The 19,397-nt window shown below is 44.3% G+C and overlaps 1 protein-coding gene across 2 annotated transcripts in view; it reads left to right on the top strand.

Annotated features, from left to right (window-relative positions):
• LOC143774566 (G protein-coupled receptor kinase 5-like) overlaps positions 1–19,397 on the top strand; it is an 87,430-nt gene that overhangs the window by 44,526 nt on the left and 23,507 nt on the right. For both annotated transcript variants that reach the window (XM_077262287.1, XM_077262288.1), the window contains exons 3-10: positions 6,263–6,375; positions 7,192–7,269; positions 8,949–9,049; positions 10,296–10,388; positions 11,040–11,103; positions 15,681–15,821; positions 16,475–16,665; positions 17,991–18,028. In XM_077262287.1, the coding sequence (XP_077118402.1) occupies positions 6,263–6,375; positions 7,192–7,269; positions 8,949–9,049; positions 10,296–10,388; positions 11,040–11,103; positions 15,681–15,821; positions 16,475–16,665; positions 17,991–18,028 (819 nt within the window). The remainder of the gene's footprint in view (positions 1–6,262; positions 6,376–7,191; positions 7,270–8,948; positions 9,050–10,295; positions 10,389–11,039; positions 11,104–15,680; positions 15,822–16,474; positions 16,666–17,990; positions 18,029–19,397) is intronic.

Raw genomic sequence — 19,397 nt, 5'->3', positions numbered from 1 at the left:
ACCTTTTGTCCTAGATGCTATGCCATTGTGCTTTTTCGTTTTTAAGCAAGTCTTCAGGTGGTTTTTTGTTTAAACCCATAAGTATAACTATATTTGTAATAGGTAGACTTGTAGAGAGTTAGCATTGTCTAGCATTAACTAGGTTGCGCATGTTATTGGTTTAAGATACCAATTATGGTACTAGGATTGTAATACTTGATGTGTGTTCCTATTTTTTCAAAAACCATTGTGTATATGCTATAATTTATATACTATTTATATACTATTTATTTATTAAAGGTTTATAAAGAAGTTGTTTTATTGGCTATAGCATATAGCACACTATCCCTCATAGTCTAAGTGAATGGATCTCCCTTTGCTCACTTTATCATGTGGTGTTTTACTGACCTGGGATGTTGTGTTAGAACTGTCTAGAAATTTGGGAGTGGGCACCTGTTTTCATAGGATTGCTACTTTAAATAGGACTAAGTTGTGTATTAATAAATAGAAGTAGGTCAGGGGATATCTTTAATGAACACCGATCGTACCAAAGCTCGCAAAATAAACCCTGGCACACCAACCTGACCAAAGAACTGAGAGAGGCTACCAGGGTTGCTGAGCGGAGATAGAAAAGATCCCACTCCAACGAGGACTTCATCACATTCAAACAGTCCCTCACTACTTTCAAGGCCACACTCGCCACAGCTAAACAAACCTACTTCTCTTATCCTCCCTGTCTCACAACCCTAAATGGCTATTCAACACTTTCAATTCTCTCCTTTGTCCCCCAACACCTCCTCCCTCTCCACTCACCTCAGCTGAAGACTTTGCCTTAGGGCCCCTTCACACTGTGCAATCAAAGTCTGAACGAGCGTTCGATTTGTGACGTTTATCCGTCCTCGTTCCGAGGTTGCAAAGTGTGACATGGCGTTACGATTTGCGACGCAGCCCAGCATCGTACGATGTGAAAGAAAGAGCAGAACTTTCTTTCGTCGTAAATGTCTCGCTGTGGCGGTCGAAATCGTAGTATGTGACGGCGGTCATACGAGCTCGTAATGCGACTACGTGGGTTGGGCTTCCGCATACCTGTCTCCTGATTGGGCGTGACGTTTTAGCACGCCCATGCTGGTAATACGTCACGCTCGGAGTCGTAGGACTATGGCGGTGTGAAGGGTAGCGTACGATTGCGACGCGTGACGTTCACATCGCAACTACGTCAGAAAAAGCGTTAACATCGTAGAGTGTGACCGCTGGCTACGAGCTCGTACTGCGATGTCGAATATGACGCAAATGCGTCGTAATCGTAGCAGAATCGACCAGTGTGAAGGGGCCCTTATTCTTCAAGCAGAAGATTGATAACTTCAGAGAAAGCTTTGGCCTACTACCCCTGTTCCTAACTACTCAGCCCTCCTCCTCCAAAACAACTTCTCCACAATTATAGAAGATCAACTTTTCGCCCTACTCTCAAGATAACGTCTCACCACATGTGCACTTGACCTCATCATAGTCTTCATCTCAACCCTGACCCATCTCTTCAACCTATCACTAACAACTGGTGTTTTCCCGTCATGTTTCAAATATGCCTCAATCACACTCATCCCTAAAATGCCCTCGCTTGACTCATCCTTTGTATCTAGCTAGCACCCGATATCACTTGTCCCCTTTGCCTCAAAACTACTGGAACAACACGTCCATTTCGAACTGTCCTCCCACCTCTCTTCCTGCTCCCTCTTCGACCGCTTACAATCAGGCTTCCGGTCACACCACTCCACTGAAACTGCCCTAACTAAAGTCACCAATGACCTACTAACTACCAAAGCCAAGCGACACTACTCTGCCCTTCTCCTCCTGGACCTGTCCTCTGCCTTTGACATAGTAGGGTGCAGCACGGTGGCTCAGTGGTTAGCACTGCAGCATTGCAACGCTGGAGTCCTAGGTTCAAATCCCACCAAGGACAACATCTGCAAGGAGTTTGTATGTTCTCCCCGTGTTTGCGTGGGTTTCCTCTGGGTACTCCGTTTTCCTCCCAAATTCCAAAGACATCGCTGACAGCGATGATGATGTGTGCAGACTGTAAAGCGCTGCGGAATATATTAGCGCTATATAAAAATAAAGATTATTGTTATAGTGAACATTCCCTATCATTCCCTATTACTACAGACAATCTCATTTCTTGACATCACAGACTCTGCCCTATTTTGGATCTCGTCATACCTAACAGACCGGACATTCAGCGTCTCCCACTCACACACCACCTCCTCACCTCGCCCCCTATCTGTCGAAGTCCCACAAGGTTCAGTCCTTGGGCCCCTGCTCTTCTCCATTTACACCTTCGGCCTAAGACAGCTTATAGAATCTCACGGCTTTCAGTATCACCTCTATGCTGATGACACACAGATCTACATCTCTGGACCAGATATCACCTCCTACTAACCAGAATCCCTCAATGTCTGTCCACTATTTCATCCTTCTTCTCCGCTAGATTTCTAAAACTTAATATGGACAAAACAGAATTCATCATCTTTCCCCCATCTCACTCGTCTTCCCCAACAAATCTATCCTTTAAATTAAATGGGTGCTCACTCTGCCCAGTCCCACAAGCTCGCTGCCTCGGGGTAATTCTTGACGCTGATCTCTCTTTCAAACCACATTTCCAAGCCCTTTCCACTTCCTGCCGGCTTAAACTCAAAAATATTTCCTGGATCAGTACATTCCTCAACTAAGAATCTGCAAAAACCTTAGTCCATGACCTCATCATCTCCCGCCTTGACTACTTTAACCTCCTGCTCTGTGGCCTCCTTTCTAATTCTCTTGCACCCCTCTAATCTATTCTAAACTCTGCTGCCCGACTAATCCACTTATACCCCCACTATTCCCTGGCCTCTCCCCTCTGTCAATCCCTTCACTGGCTCCCCATTGCCCAGAGACTCCAGTACAAAACCCTAACCATGATGTACAAAGCCATCCACAACCTGTCTCCTCCATACATCTGTGACCTCGTCTCCCGGTACTTACCTACACGTAACCTCCGATCCTCACAAGATCTCCTTCTCTACTCCCCTCTTGTCTCCTCTTCCCACAATCGTATACAAGATTTCTTCCGTGCATCCCCCGTACTCTGGAACTCTCTACCACAACACATCAGACTCTTGCGTACCGTGGAAACCTTAAAAAGAACCTGAAGACCTACCTCTTCCGACCTACTACTTTTCACATGTAAAGCGCCATGGAATAAATGCTGCTATAATAAATAATAATAATAATTTGTTTCGCGATGGAAAAAGGTCAAGCAGATCATCCCTGTAGGCTGCGGAGACTCTTGCGTCCTCTTGCTCCCAAGAGACTTGGAAATATTTCTGTGTTCCTGGGAATCTGAAGCCCAAATGTTTTTTATTATGTTTTTTCCCCTCTCGCACTTATTAAACATTCCCTTGTTGTCCTTTGTACTGGCGTGTAGCCCAGGATCTATACATAGACTTTTTTTTTTTCACCCAAAAGTACTATTTCTAGACTTGAAAACTAATTGTGTGCTGCTTGGAAACAAAGAAGATGGACGGCAGATGAAGACCATCTGGTCGTCTAGTCTCCGCTCATATCTATTCTGATATACAGATATAAACGAAATATACGTGGTACATCACTTAATATTGATTTTCCATCAACTTTTTTCAAAGCGTCTACTACTCGTGCAGAAGTAGATTCAGATTATGCCCCTTTGCTTTGTGCTTCGTTCCTTTATTATATTCATTTATTTAAGATCTCCATTAAAATTTTCAAGTTGCCTAACCCCATGCTGATGGTTTAGTTCCCCCCAAGCCTAGTGACCAGTTCCCTTTCATTTTTTTAGCTGAACTCTTATGGCTAAGGAGGTGGAATAGGGTCAAGTAGGTGGGGCTTAGCAGTATTCCTTAGTATTTTACTGCAAAACATAGCATAGGGGAGAGGCTCCTTCTGAAGTCGGTTGTCTTAAAGTCAGACATAGGACAATGAGGACGAGAAGGGAGGGACATGGCTCCTCTCCAGGGACACAAGGGAGATTTCTTTTTAGACTTATCCACTTTAATTGTAATCCTATGCTTACTTAAAAACATTCTGTTTCTCTTTTTATTAGGAAAAAAAACTCCCCACTCATGCCCTGCCAAAGGACATAGTCTCAGGATTTAGATCAGTCTTATTAAATGGGTTAGTAGAGAACTGTTATATTGATGGCCCATCTTTAGGAGTCTTAAGATTAGAATAGGAGTTCTGGGGCCCCTAAGAGAATGGAGGCCCAGAGAAATTTCCCAGTCTCCCCCAACCCCTTCCCCTAACGCCAGCCCTGTCTTCTCTTTTTACTCTACTGCAGTTAAAGGACCTTTGATGACATTGTGGTCTCATACCAACCTGGCTCCTCTTCCGTTCCTCTAGACTCCCGTTGTTTAAAGGACCTTTGGTGCTATTATGGTCACATGACTGTGATGTCACCAAAGGTCCTTATACAGTTTTAACCTCAGAACATAAATGTCTGCGGGCCCCAAGAGAGTGGGGCACCTGGGCAATTGACCCCCTCCCCCCCCCCCCCATCTCTCCTATAGGGCTCATGTTTCAAGCATACTCAAAAAATCCTGTAAAATCATTCTAGGGCTTATTTTCTGGGTAGGTCTTATTTTCAGGGATACACTGTAGTTCTGAGCATTTCCAACTCAACCGTGGCGGGGGGTATCAGGTGTTGGACCCTCATCAATCTCCTAATGATGACCTATATTATGGGTAGGCCATCTTTAGGCCTGGACAACCTTATGAGACTAGCGACACTGGCAGCAGATGACCAGAATTGTTCTTTGTATAGTATATATTGAGTGCTGACAATAAATGAGGATAATGTATTTCTGATATCCAGGAGTATTGGCAGATATTTTAATTACCATTAAGATGGTCTTACACATTACCGTAGATGAATATTGGCCAAACCCACCAGATTACAACAGGGTTGACCAGCTTTGTATTAAGAGTTCAACATGTCCGATCTTTTGTCCCGGCTGGAGATAAGCGTCTACCTGGGGGATGTCTTATTCTTCTCTCTTCATTGAATTAACTTTTATGGCTGGATCGGCAAACTGTCTATTTTGTATGGTGGTCTCCCAACTCCTCGGTAAACTCTCTGATGTGTATGGTGGTCTCCCAACTCCTCGGTAAACTGTCTAATGTGTAAGGTGGTCGTCCAACTCCTCCCTACGGCAGATATTGAGAGAAATCCTTTGTTGAATTTTAACACGCTCAATCATTTGGTCCCATATGAGATGAGCTGCCCAAGAAGTTGGGAAGTCACTTATTCTCTCCTCCTCATTGACAAAACATGCATGCCTAGCCGAGTCCAGCATGCATGTTTATGGTGATGTCTGGAAGAATAGCTGCCAGCTGTCCATTAATAAAAATATTTTATAAAAGCCTCAGACAAAAAAGCGCCCATGTCATTCACTGATCACTGGCAGCACTATTCCATCGTTTGGCTGGTCGGTTGGTCCCTCAAAATACTTCTGTCCTACCCAAACCAGATCTGAGTAGCTGGGACTTTTTTGGTGCAATGGCAGAGGGCAAGATAACAGTATGCTGTTGGTTCGGCCATGTAGGATCTAACATAAGCACCATTTCCATGAGGCCACGTTCACACGGTCAGTATTTTACATCCGTATTTGTAAGCCAAAATCAGGAGTGGAAAAATCACAGAAAAAGTATAATAGAAACCCGTCACCACTTTATTTTTCACCCACTCCTCATTTTGGCTTACAAACACTGATGTAAATTACTGAATGTGGCCTAAGATCAGTTTATGCGACTGCGTTAAAAGTTCTCGACACCGGGACAAACTCTCAGCCCAAACGCCTCCCTCTTCATACAGCACAGCCGAAACATTCGTGACTGTTCACACAGCCCAAAGACTCAAGAACGGACATTGACGAAAATACACATTAATCACACATTTATATTCCACACACATACATGTTACATACACACAAACACGCACATTGTTCACATTATAAAACTGACACTTGCCCACCCATAGTGTTATCTCTCTGATCTCCACAGGGGCCTTGTAGTTCCTTACATCCGGAAGCGTCCCAGTTGGGGGGGGCATCCAATAACACAATCTTTACCTCCCAAAATACTTCATATGTTAAATTGATTTGTTTTTGCATTGAGTGTTTTTGTTTTGTTTTGTTTTTGTTTTTTTTGTCTCGACCACATTTCTGATCTCACTTCGAACCCAAAATTTTGAACTCTTTTTTTTTCTATTCCTCTATAGACCGGGATTACACCAGCATTTGTGAAAAGCAGCCCATTGGATGCCTACTTTTTCGCCAATTCTGTGAAACAAGGAGACACCTTTTCAAAATCATCCTCTTCCTCGATGCAGTGGTAAGAAGGCGCTATACGGGGCTCACTTCTCGATTGGCACCCGCTACATTTACATTGTGGGGCTTTCATTATAGATTCCCCTTAAAATGTTTCAGACACTACAAGTAGTCGTAACAAAAAAGTGGAAAATCCAGCAACCTCAAAATTCATTAAAACATGACAATTATTTGTAGATTAAAACATGAAAAACTAAAGTTTAAATAACATGTTAGCTCAACGGTCGATGCGCTTCGAGCTACACTAGCTACTGTAGCTCGAAACACGTCGACCGTTGCGGTAACATGTTTTTTAAACTTTCGTGTTTTAATTATTAAACAATAGTTACTCTTTACACAGCAAAAACCTGCTGACAGATATCTGAGGACAACATGAAGTAGAGGTTAAAACACGGAATTCAAAGATATATCACATGTCAAGCTGTGTGCAGTTGTTTTCTTACACTAAAGGTTTTATCACCTGATTGTCATTGCTTTGACTAGCTGGTGCTTGCTTTCAATTCCGACTCCGCCCCGTCTGTGATAAGCAGCTCACTGTCCATAGACTATGTACACAGAAATACTGTTGTGGGCAGGGCCGGCTTGCTCATCTCTGCTGCATTGCTAAATCTAAAAATTCATCGATGCTGAGAACGATGATTTTTAAGCAAGCTAAAATATCATTTCACCCGACTGACAAGCATTTTGCTAATTAGTCAGGTGATCAGCAGCCAACAAGCGATGTTAAATGCACATCAAAAGTCACCAAAGAGTCCTAGCCTGGAAAATATATTAATTCGGCATGGGATCACCAATATATTTTTTTTCTTTTCTTCAATAGTCAAATTATGAGTTGTCCTCAGATGAGAAGAGGAAAGAGACAGGAGAGGAAATCATAAATAGGTTCTTTACCTCAAAGGTAAGCCATCGCGTCCTAGATTACCTAACTCTGCATAGTATGTTTTTTTTATTCCTTTTTTAGTTTTTTTTTTTTTATTAAATATTGTTGAATTTTATTTTTGTCATTTTCCATATAGAAATATTAAAAATTGCACTAGTCCAGAAGCCAGTTTAGGTAGTGGATTTTAGAGTACTTCCACTAACGTTGGGGGTATGTGAGACACTTGCGTTCTACCCTCTGCTCTGGAATAAGATGCACCATTTATTAAAATGCCCACGCGTTTTTGTCTGTGCATCAGAACACCAGAAATGAAATTTTTGGCAGCGATGAGCTCCGTCAGACCCATAAATGGTGAGGGGGGATCATCACATCAATCCTGACCTCAGAGAGGAACAATAGGGAATTGGGACCCTTCTTTTAGTTGTTTTTGGGGGTCCGCTCTGAGGGCCCTACAGCCGTTAGATGGTGTGCGGTGTCACAATGGCCAGTCAGCTTCCGTAATGAAAGCCAGATTGGCAAAAAGAAATAAAGCTTGTAGGTTACTGCAGAAAGAGGCGGTGGGATCGCTCCCCATGTGAGAGATTAGTGTGGGGTCAGCCGCTTGGTAAACGTGAAGGCCTCCAATTTATGCTAATATTCTGCCGTAAAAAGCTTGGAAAAGTTGCAACTTTTTTAGGCCATGCGAGGATGCATAAAAATGTTGAGATTTTTGCCCAGCTCTAACAAAGTGGGCAGAGCTGAGGTGGGATGAGCGGAAGTGTTCCTTACACCACAAATCTTACTCCAGATCCTAGATTTTGTGCATAGTTGAGTCACTTGGCTACAACGCCTAAGGTATGTTTGTTGGCCACATTTCTTCCATGAAGACCATGACTTCTTCGTATGGTAGATGGGTTTAGCTTTGTCCCACTGGTTCCTGTCAGTTCTGAGCTGATGGCACTGCTGGAAATCTTGAGATTTCGAGAAGAAATAAACATGAAGTGTCTTTTCATCTGCTGCACTAAGTCCTCTTGGCCGACCACTACATTGACGTTTCTCAATGTTGCTCATATCTTCTTCCAAAGAGCTTGGACAGCACATTTAGAAACGCCAGCGTGCTTTGTGATCTTTGCAGATGCAGTATAACTACCTTGTGTCTTGTCACTGTGCTCCGTTTTGCCATGTGTATGGCTATGTTCTCATGTTGCATTTTTTTCCTAAGGCAAAATCTACTCTCTTGGTAGTAAGAAACTATATATATTTAGGGAAAAAAGTAACATGTGAACATAGCCTAATGATGATAATGAAAAAAATATATATTTTTTTTTACAATATTGTATAATCAGCAGCACTCAGGAGGTGTAGTGGGGCTGTTGGTGGTTCCTGAGGTTTCGGGTAAATTCTCTGTGGCCCGTATACTCTGTCTTCGAAGTCATATGGCTAATGGTAATTGTATACATGGGCCGCACGGTTCACGACCTGCACCATTTCCTCCGCACCATGTTTGGGTTCACTTCTCGGCTACCTCGGGTATCATTAACCGTCTCGAGAGCAGTCATTGTCCTGTAATGATCCCTCGGCGGTGTACGGGCTCAGCGGACTGACACAGGGACGCTTGTTCCAGGCTGTAATGTGGGCTGTCTGTTTGGGACGGGTCACTAATCCTTCTAATATCCTCTTCCGTTCTTCCCTCCTTTATGACGTCGTTCCCCCTCCAGTCTCGCGATTATGTGCCAGAAATCCCCGATTCACAAATGGAAGAATGTATAATAAACTTCGAGAAGAGCCCCAGCAAGGACATCTTCAGCAGTTGTATCAAGTGAGTGCTTTCATAGAAAATAACTACTTTTTTTTAGTAGGGAAGCAAAACTCAAGAGCCGTGTGTAACTCTTTAGTATTGCCACTTATTAGAGAAGACATCAGTTTAAAGGGCTCTTCCCATCTCCAAGATCCTATCCCCATATGTAGTAGGTGTATTAATAAAAATATTAGCAAGTACCTCCAGTATAGTTCTTCTGATTTCCTGTGTCACTTACTCCCATGTGCAGAGCATTGCAGTAGCTTGGGTATCCATGGTTAAGACCAGTAACAACTAACTGGCACTGTGTTAGTGGTCATAACCATGGATACCTATGCCCTGCACATGAGGTAAGCAACATAGCGAATCAGAAGAACTATACTAGTCTAATTGGAGGTATTTGCTAGTATTATTACACATTCTACATATTGAGCTAGGATCTTGCAGATGGGAATACTCCTTTAACCCTTTCCCACTGAAGTCAATTTCAGTTTTCAGCCATATCTTTCAGTAGACTTTTTCTTTTAACAACATAGACCTATAAAGGCTGCTTTTTTTTTCTTTTTTTTTTTGCGGGATGAGTTGTAGTTTTGGAATACCGCCATTCACTTAACCGTATAATGTACTATAAAACGACAAAAAAAATTCCAACGTCAGTGAAATGGTGAAAAAAAATAAAATGCAATTTCATTATTACATTTTTTTTTCTGGGGTGGCTTAGTATTTTTGGTGTTCAGCGTTTACTAAAAATTACCTGCCGGCATGATTCTTTTTTAATTTTATTGATTGTGGACCTGTGAGGGCGCTAGTTTTTTGAGTGGCGAACTGTCATATCTATCGGTCCCATTTTAGGTTTCTTACAAAGTTTTGATCGCTTTTCATTACTTGGAAGAGATGAGCGAGTCTTTAGAGTTGGTGCGGAGCGATTCTTACAACCCAGTCCCTCGGCCATGACACTGGTCTGTGGCGGAAGGATGGAAACCCTCAAGAACTGCCTCTTACCTGATGGCGTCCGCGGCTCTTCTTTTGATTAGCCGGCTTGGCGCAACATCATTTATGGGTCACACTGCAACTGTTGTGTCAGGCCGGCTAATCAAACAAAGAGCTGAGGATGCCGTCCGGGAAGAGGCAGTTCTTGGGGTTTTCATCCTTCCGTCAAACACCAGTGTCATGGCCGAGGGACTGGGTTGTACAAATCGATCCGCGCCAACGCTGAGGGTCTTGTATATGGGATCGCGTCTAATGCTAGGGGTTTCCTCTCCTTCAGCCTGCTCCATGAGTACCTGCGGGGGTCTCCTTTCAGAGAGTACCAGGAGAGTATGTACTTTGACCGCTTCCTCCAATGGAAAAGCCTTGAAAGGTAAGAGATTGGGAAGGGACAGTCGGGACAAGGATCGGATAATTTTGTGAGATACGGAGGACCCCCTAGTGTCACTAGTGACCTAAGTAATAAAGGTGGGGAATAGGTTCTGGTTAAAAATAAATAAAATTAAAATTGGGCAAGGTCTTTCTAAACCTGGACAACCCCTTTAATTGAAGTTGAATGATATGTTCAGGTTATAAAGGGGTATTCCGATCTCCAAGATCCTATCCCTATATCAGAAGAACTATCCTACATCTCTGACTGGATGTTTTTGTTGTTATTACATATTGGGATAGGATCTTGGAGATGGGAGTACCCTTTGGATTTGAACATTTTTTGTGTAAGTGAGAGACGGACATATTTTAGGTCTCCATATTCCCGCGAGCCGCGTCACTCAGGATGCAGAAGGATGGGCGGTAGGTGCTTCACAGGAGCAAGATGGCGACGGCTATCCATTGGTGGAAGAGGAGAGTAGTGGGGCGACTTCTACCCCACTTGCTTTTTTTTTTTTTTTTTTTCTTTTTAATTTTTTTTTTGCTCCAGATACTTTTGAGGTAGAAGCATTCGAGTCCTCTGGATCCCGGCAGAGCCTGTAATAAGATGGTGTCGATCAGCGATAATGATTTGTTTCCATTTCCCTTTTTTCAGACTAGCCGTTACAAAGGACACTTTCAGGCAGTACCGGGTGCTCGGAAAAGGGGGATTCGGGGAGGTAAATTAACGCTTTATCTGATGATGATGGTCTTTCTGACACTACGTTAAATGGTCATTCCCACACATGAAAGTTATACCCCATCGATATGATAGGGGAAAACTCAGTGATGATGAGAATGGAGCCAAGGAGGTTAAAGCCCCTCCATCCTCCACCCCAGTCATGGAGATAGCCGAGGATGGCGCTCCAGATGTGGGAGGTGGGGTGTTCTTGGCATTGCTGAGGATGCCTGCAGTTGGACCTCCAGCAATCGGTCAATTATCCCCTATCTTATTGCTGGGGGAAGACTCCGAACTGTAATGTCGCAGTCCTATACCGCCATATAAATGTCTTCTATACTATTTATCTCTGTACTCTCTATTCCAGTGCTCTCCATATAGTACTTCCTATTGTGTTTTTATGGCTTTTTTTTCTTCCTCTAGATTAATGTTTCCCAAATTCCAGTCCTCATGGCCTCCAGCAGATCATGTTTTCAGGATTTTCTTAGTATTTCACAATTTCTGGTGTCTTGATGATAAGTCCATCACCTGTGCAATACTGAGGGAATCCTGAAAACATCGTGTTGGGGGCCGAGACGACTGGAGTTTGGGAATCCCTGTTCTAGAGTAATATGTTAGGTTGTAGGTTTAACTTCATGGTCTTGTGTCTTCATTCAACCTTTAAAATTATAGAACTATTCTTCTGTTTTATATAGTATTTTTTATACTGTCTCCGTCCCACAATGTTTCATATAGTGCTGTCTTTACCTTATACAGTCTATATAGGATTTCTGTACTCTCTCTGCCCTGTACAGTCCTTATAGTATTTCTCTACTCTATGCCCCTTACAGTCCTTACAGTATATCTCTACTCTCCCCCCCATACAGTCCTTATAGTATTTCTCTACTCTCTCCACCCCATACCGTCCTTATAATATTTCTCTTCTCTCTCTGCCCCATACAGTCCTTATAGTATTTATCTACTCTCTGGCCATTATTATTATTATTATTTATTTATATAGCACCATTAATTCCATGGAGCTGTACATGAGAAAGGGGTTACATACAGAGTTATAGATATTGTTTACAAATTTACGATGACAGACTGGTACAGAAGGGAGAGGACCCTGTCGTTGCGGACTTACATTCTACGGGATAATGGGGAAGAGACAGAAGTTCGGGGGTGCGGCAGCTCTGGTGGTGGTGAGGCGGCAGCTCTGGTGGTGGTGAGGCGGCAGCTCTGGTGGTGGTGAGGCAGCAGCTCTGGTGGTTGGTGAGGCGGCAGAATGGTTATTGCAGTCTGTAGGCTTTCCTGAAGAAATGGGTTTTCAGGTTCCGTCTGAAGGATCTGAGGGTGGTGGATAATCGGACATGTTGAGGCGTGGAATACCAGAGGATGGGGGATATTCGGGAGAAATCTTGGAGGCGGTTGTGTGAGGAACGAATAAGTGTAGAGGAGAGTAGGAGGTCTTGGGAGGATCGAAGATTATGTGAGGGAAAATATTTGGGGATTAGTTCAGAGATATAGGGAGGGGACAGGTTGTGGATGGCTTTGTAGATCAGTGTTAGTAGTTTGAACTGGATTCGTTGGGGAATTGGGAGCCAGTGGAGGGATTTGCAGAGGAGAGAGGTGGATTAGCCGGGCAGCAGAGTTGAGGACAGACTGGAGTGGTGCAAGAGAGTTAGCGGGGAGGCCACAGAGGAGGGTGTTGCAGTAATCGAGGCGGGAGATGATGAGGGCATGCACAAGAGTTTTAGTAAATTGAGGGCTGAGGAAGGGACGTATTCTGGCAATATTTTTGAGTTGGAGGCGACAGGAGGTGGCAAGAGTTTGAATGTGCGGTTTGAAGGACAAGGCAGAGTCGAGAGTTACCCCGAGGCAGCGGATTTCAGGTGCGGGAGAGAGCGTGATGCTTTTTACCATAATAGATAGATCAGGTAGGGGAGATACGTGAGATGGAGGAAAGCTGATGAGTTCGGTTTTGTCTGCATTGAGTTTTAGGAAGTGAAAGGTGAAGAAGGAGGATATGGCTGACAGACACTCCGGGATTCTGGACAGAGAGGTGACATCTGGGCCAGAGAGGTAGATCTGAGTGTCGTCCGCATACAGGTGGTACTGGAAGCCATGGGACTTTTAGTTGTCATAGGCCAAGGGTATAAATGGAAAAAAGTAGGGGCCCTAGGACAGAGCCTTGAGGGACTCCAACAGAGAGGGGGCGGGGTGAGGAGGTAGTGTGGGAGTGGGAGACGCTGAATGTGCGGTCGGAAAGGTATGAAGCAATCCAGGACAGGGCAAGGCCTTTGATGCCAAGGGAAGAAAGAATCTGTAGCAGTAGGCAGTGGTCGACTGTGTCAAAGGCAGAGGACAGGTCGAGAAGGAGGAGGATGGAGAACTGTCTGTTAGCTTTGGCTGTAAGTCATTAGTAATTTTGGTCAGGGCAGTTGCGGTGGAGTTTTGGAGGCGAAACCCAGATTGGAGGTTGTCAAGGAGAAAGTTAGATGAAAGGTGGGAGGAAAGTTGAGCGTGGACATGCTGCTCAAGAAGTTTTGAAGCAAACGGGAGCAGTGATATGGGGCGGTAGCTGGGCATAGCGGTTGGGTCAAGGTTAGCTTATTTGAGGATGGGTGTGATGATGGCATGTTTGAAGGCAGAGGGGAAGGTACCAGAAAATAGCGATAGGTTGAAGAGATGGGTTAGGGCTGGAATGAGCATGTTAGTAAGGTTGGGGAGCAGGTGGGAAGGGATGGGGTCAAGTGCACAGGTGGTGAGGTGTGATTTGGAAAGGAGGTGAGTAAGTTCTCCTTCAGTGATGTTGGCGAGGGAGGTTATTAGGGAAGGGCAGAGGTTTGCTATATGGAATGGTTGGGGTGATGGAACAGTAAAGGTTTGCCTGTTTGGTTGATCTTATTTTTGAAGTAGGTGGCAAACTCCTCAAGAGAGATGAGGGGAGTTGGAGGAAGGAGGAGAGAGTTAAATGTGCTGAACAGTTGTTTTGGGTTGTAGGATAATGAAGATACAAGGTTTGTGAAATAGGTCTGTTTAGCAGAGGTGAGGGCTGATTTGAAGGCAAGTGTAGCTTGTTTGAAAGCAGTGAAGTCTTCTGCCCCATACAGTCCTTATAGTATTTCTCTACTCTCTCCGCCCCATACAGTCCTTATAGTATTTCTCTACTCTCTCCACCCCATACAGTCCTTATAGTATTTCTCTACTCTCCGCCCCATACAGTCCTTATAGTATTTCTCTACTCTCCCCCCCATACAGTCCTTATAGTATTTCTCTTCTCTCTCCGCACCATACCGTCCTTATAGTATTTCTCTACTCTCCCCCCCATACAGTCCTTATAGTATTTCTCTTCTCTCTCCGCCCCATACAGTCCTTATAGTATTTCTCTACTCTCCGCCCCATACAGTCCTTATAGTATTTCTCTACTCTCCGCCCCATACAGTCCTTATAGTATTTCTCTACTCTCTCCGCCCCATACAGTCCTTATAGTATTTCTCTACTCTCTCCGCCCCATACAGTCCTTATAGTATTTCTCTACTCTCCCCCCCATACAGTCCTTATAGTATTTCTCTACTCTCTCCGCCCCATACAGTCCTTATAGTATTTCTCTACTCTCTCCGCCCCATACAGTCCTTATAGTAGTTCTCTACTCTCCGCCTCATACAGTCCTTATAGTATTTCTCTACTCTCCCCCCCATACAGTCCTTATAGTATTTCTCTTCTCTCTCCGCCCCATACAGTCCTTATAGTATTTCTCTACTCTCCGCCCCATACAGTCCTTATAGTATTTCTCTACTCTCCCCCCCATACAGTCCTTATAGTATTTCTCTACTCTCTCCGCCCCATACAGTCCTTATAGTATTTCTCTACTCTCTCCGCCCCATACAGTCCTTATAGTAGTTCTCTACTCTCCGCCTCATACAGTCCTTATAGTATTTCTCTACTCTCCCCCCCCATACAGTCCTTATAATATTTCTCTACTCTCTCCGCCCCATACAGTCTTTATAGTATTTCTCTACTCTCTCCGCCCCATACAGTCCTTATAGTAGTTCTCTACTCTCCGCCTCATACAGTCCTTATAGTATTTCTCTACTCTCCGCCTCATACAGTCCTTATAGTATTTCTCTACTCTCCGCCCCATACAGTCCTTATAGTATTTCTCTACTCTCTCCGCCCCATACAGTCCTTATAGTATTTCTCTACTCTCTCCGCCCCATACAGTCCTTATAGTAGTTCTCTACTCTCCGCCTCATACAGTCCTTATAGTATTTCTCTACTCTCCGCCCCATACAGTCCTTATAGTATTTCTCTACTCTCCCCCCCATACAGTCCTTATAGTATTTCTCTACTCTCCCCCCCATACAGTCCTTATAGTATTTCTCTACTCTCCCCCCCATACAGTCCTTATAGTATTTCTCTACTCTCTCTGCCAAATACAGTCCTTATAGTATCTCACAGTGGGCTTCCTATACTGCCCCTATTTCATGTGGGGCATCCTATATATGTGTTTTGTACACCATCTGCGCTGTCCGTGTGATGGTCGCTGTACCTGATGGTTCCTCCGGCTGCACCCTCATACGTCCCCTCTGCCCCCAGGTGTGCGCCTGCCAGGTCCGTGCCACAGGGAAGATGTATGCATGCAAAAAGCTAGAGAAGAAGAGGATCAAGAAAAGAAAAGGCGAATCCATGGCGCTAAATGAGAAGCAGATCCTGGAAAAAGTGAACAGCCGCTTCGTGGTACGGAGCTGCAGGGCTATGGTGGTTATACATGGGGGGGATGAGCAGCTGGTTATTTAGGCTCAAAAACTCTCATTGGCTTTTAGGTTAGGGCTGTATAATCTCGTTAAAGAAAACTGCAGAATTGCAGCATGTATTAATCTTCAGCGATCTACAATGTCTGACGCTTCCATCCCTCACAGCAGGAGGATAGAAGAAAAGCCAAATATGTGATTTAAAGTTCCTATGTCCAATATCCAGTGGCCTTGTCCATTAGCTGGAATGGAAAGCAGCTGCAAAAATCCTCTCTTGCTCTGGAGGACCCAGCCATTTCCATTTATTACATAGACATCTCATTGGTTTAATTACACTCTGTGTAATACTTAATTTGTCCTGTAGGAGTGCTGCAGAGAAACCAAACTCGTGTTTCCGAGATGCTTCACTGATTAAAAATGGTCATAGGGTGTCAGAACACCCTGAAAATATGGCAAAACTCTTGTTCTTGGCTTATGCCCAATATTGCAGCTGTGCCGCATTCATTGAATAGTAGTGAACTGCAATACCGAGCATAACCAAGGGGCAAAAGTGGCGCTGTATCTGGGGATGTTTTGTACATGCTCTTATGTTGTTGTCCGGACCTGAACCCTTTTTTTCCGGTTGTTCTCTGTGGGCAGGTAAACTTGGCGTATGCGTATGAAACTAAAGATGCTTTATGTTTGGTCCTCACCATCATGAATGGAGGAGACCTCAAATTCCACATCTACAACATGGGCAACCCCGGCTTCGAGGAAGAGCGTGTGGTCTTCTATGCTGCTGAAATCTGTTGTGGGCTAGAACACCTGCACCAGGAAGGCATAGTGTACAGGTAAGAGGGCCTAATTTACTGATGGGTGCAGGTCCGCACCCCTCCAACTCTCCTATCACCGCTCCCATAGACTTCAATTGTGAATGCTGTTTGCAGCCGCGCACATCTCATTGATTTCAGTGGTGAACGCCATCACTGTGAAATGACAAGCCCTGATCCCTGTTTTTTTTGAAGGTCCTAGTGATGAGGCCTCATGTGGACATGCCACAAATGTAGGAGTTATCTTTTTTCACTTGCGTGCGGAAAAAAAATTCAGATATGTGTTTAAATAAAAAATTTGTTTTCGTCGGCATTTTTTTGGAACCTGCTGTGTTTTCATTCATTTTTTTTTTGTCCATGCCGTTGTGTGAGGGCATTTATATATATATATATATATATATATATATATATATATATATATATATATATATATATATATATATATATATATATATATATATATATACCATTTTGGGGCGCAGACAACATTTTTTTAATCTCCTTTTTTATTAAATTTTTTTTGGAGTAGTAGCGTCCAAAATTGCAGTTCTTGATTATTAAATTTTAATTATTATTTTTTGCTTGATGGCATCCACCATGCTGGTGTAATAATTTTATATTTTTATAGATTAGACTGGTGTTTTATGGATACAAGAATTCCAAATATTCTTTTTATTATTATTATTATTATTATTATTTTTTTTTTTATTATTATTTATTATTTCTTTACTTTTTATTGTTGGTAAATGATGTGATTCAAACTTTTTTTTTATTTCTTTTTATTACTGTTGAGTTTTATACTTTGCTGAACATGCAAGCATTTGATGACTTGTTCTATATTTTGTAATGCCCCTGCATTGTAGTATATAGCAAAGATCACGGCGTGCTATGAAGTCCAACCTGTGGGCTTTACAAGAGTACCAAGATGGCCACCATGGGAGGTCCTTCCGCAGGCCGTTCATTCATTGATTCCACAGATTCAGAGCCCCGTTGTTGGGATTGCTGGTGGGGGTCTCAGCCATAGGGCCCCTAGTGATCAGGATGCTATCCTCTATAACTTATGATGATGAGAAGAAAACTTTTTAAAGGCAACCTGTTAAGAAACTAGCAGTATGGCTGTATAGGTCCTAGTACATCAATAAAACTAATCCCTGCCTTGTAGTAATCCGATGTGCTGATGCTGAGAAATCGAGCTTTGAAGCCGCATGCAAATTATCCTGCAAGTGCTTTGGGGGCGTGTCGAAGCACTGAGAATACATGACCACACACCCCAGACATTTTGCTGACTCTTCTATATTATTTACAATTTCAAATTTATTTTCTTTTCCTATTGCTTTTTTTTTTAGGGATTTGAAACCAGAAAACATTCTCTTAGATGACGACGGTAAGTAACGCTCGGTCAGACAAGTCTGTTCAACTTGATTGCTCCGCGCTCAGATACAATTTGCAGAAGACCGATTGTCGCTACGTTTTATTAATTCTTCATTCCTTTAGTCCCGGACTGAATTCCAGATTATCGGTTTGTGGATTCATGCTTTTTTTTTTCTTTCTTGCTCAGTAACTTTTCTTTTCGGGGTCATGTGTTTAGGTTTATTGTACCCTTAGGGTACCGTCACATTAAGCGACGCTGCAGCGATATAGACAACGATGCCGATCGCTGCAGCGTCGCTGTGTGGTCGCTGGAGAGCTGTCACACAGACCGCTCTCCAGCGACCAACGATGCCGAAGTCCCCGGGTAACCAGGGTAAACATTGGGTTACTAAGCGCAGGGCCGCGCTTAGTAACCTGATGTTTACCCTGGTTACCAGTGTAAATGTAAAAAAAAAAAAACACTACATACTTACATTCCGGTGTCTGTCGCGTCCCCCGGCGTCCCCTTCCCTGCACTGTGTAAGCACCGGCCCTAAAGCAGAGCGGTGACGTCACCGCTGTGCTCTGCTTTACGGCCGGCGCTGACACAGTGCAGGGAAGCGGACGCCGGGGGACGCGACAGACATCAGAAGGTGAGTATGTAGTGTTTCCAGGTCGTCCCTTATGACAGCACCACAAGGAGGTTGCTCTTCATATCCTTGATAGGGACAGGAACACAGAAGAGGTTAAATAGCCCCTCCCCACCTCCACCCTTCAGTGTTTTTCCTGTCCCTATCAGGGACAGACGCAGGAGAGAGTTCTCCAGAAGATTTACCTGATACCGGAGTCAGGTCTTGGAGCAGACGCTCCTGACTGCGGTCCCATCCTCCTGTTAGGGGGCTCTGGCCACGAGGGTCTTGCGGAGAAGACTCCTCAGAAGTTGCTGGAGACCGACGGAGGTACCTCCGCAACAAGGTTGAGCTGTGTGCTCCCAGGGCCTGTCTCATCCCCTCACAAAGGGGCTCTGAGACAGCGGCTGCGGTGTCCGGCGCTCCCTCAGGCTCCATGTGCGGCCGGTGCTGGCGTCGTTCCCCGGACTTCCGGTCCGGCGCCCGGTCAGTGACGACTTCCGGGGGCGTGGCGGATTCCTGGGGTCGGCGGCGCCGAAGCATTTCCGGATACGCCGGAAAGCCTGTGGGGGAAAGCAGTGACCGGAACAGAATGGCGGCCGGATGGTGCGCCAGAATCCAGGTCCCGGGCTGGTCGGCGTGCGTTCCGGAGGACGCATGCGCAGTACAGCTGGGCACCTGCAATTACCGTGGAAGCCGGCATCTGAGCTCGGAAGGAGGATGAATCAGATGTCTTGAAGCAGGGTAAGACTGACTACTTAATGACAGACAACT

This window comes from Ranitomeya variabilis, chromosome 5, assembly GCF_051348905.1.
Source record: "Ranitomeya variabilis isolate aRanVar5 chromosome 5, aRanVar5.hap1, whole genome shotgun sequence".
Lineage (NCBI taxonomy): Eukaryota > Metazoa > Chordata > Amphibia > Anura > Dendrobatidae > Ranitomeya > Ranitomeya variabilis.
This window is presented reverse-complemented; position numbering and strand designations above follow the sequence as displayed.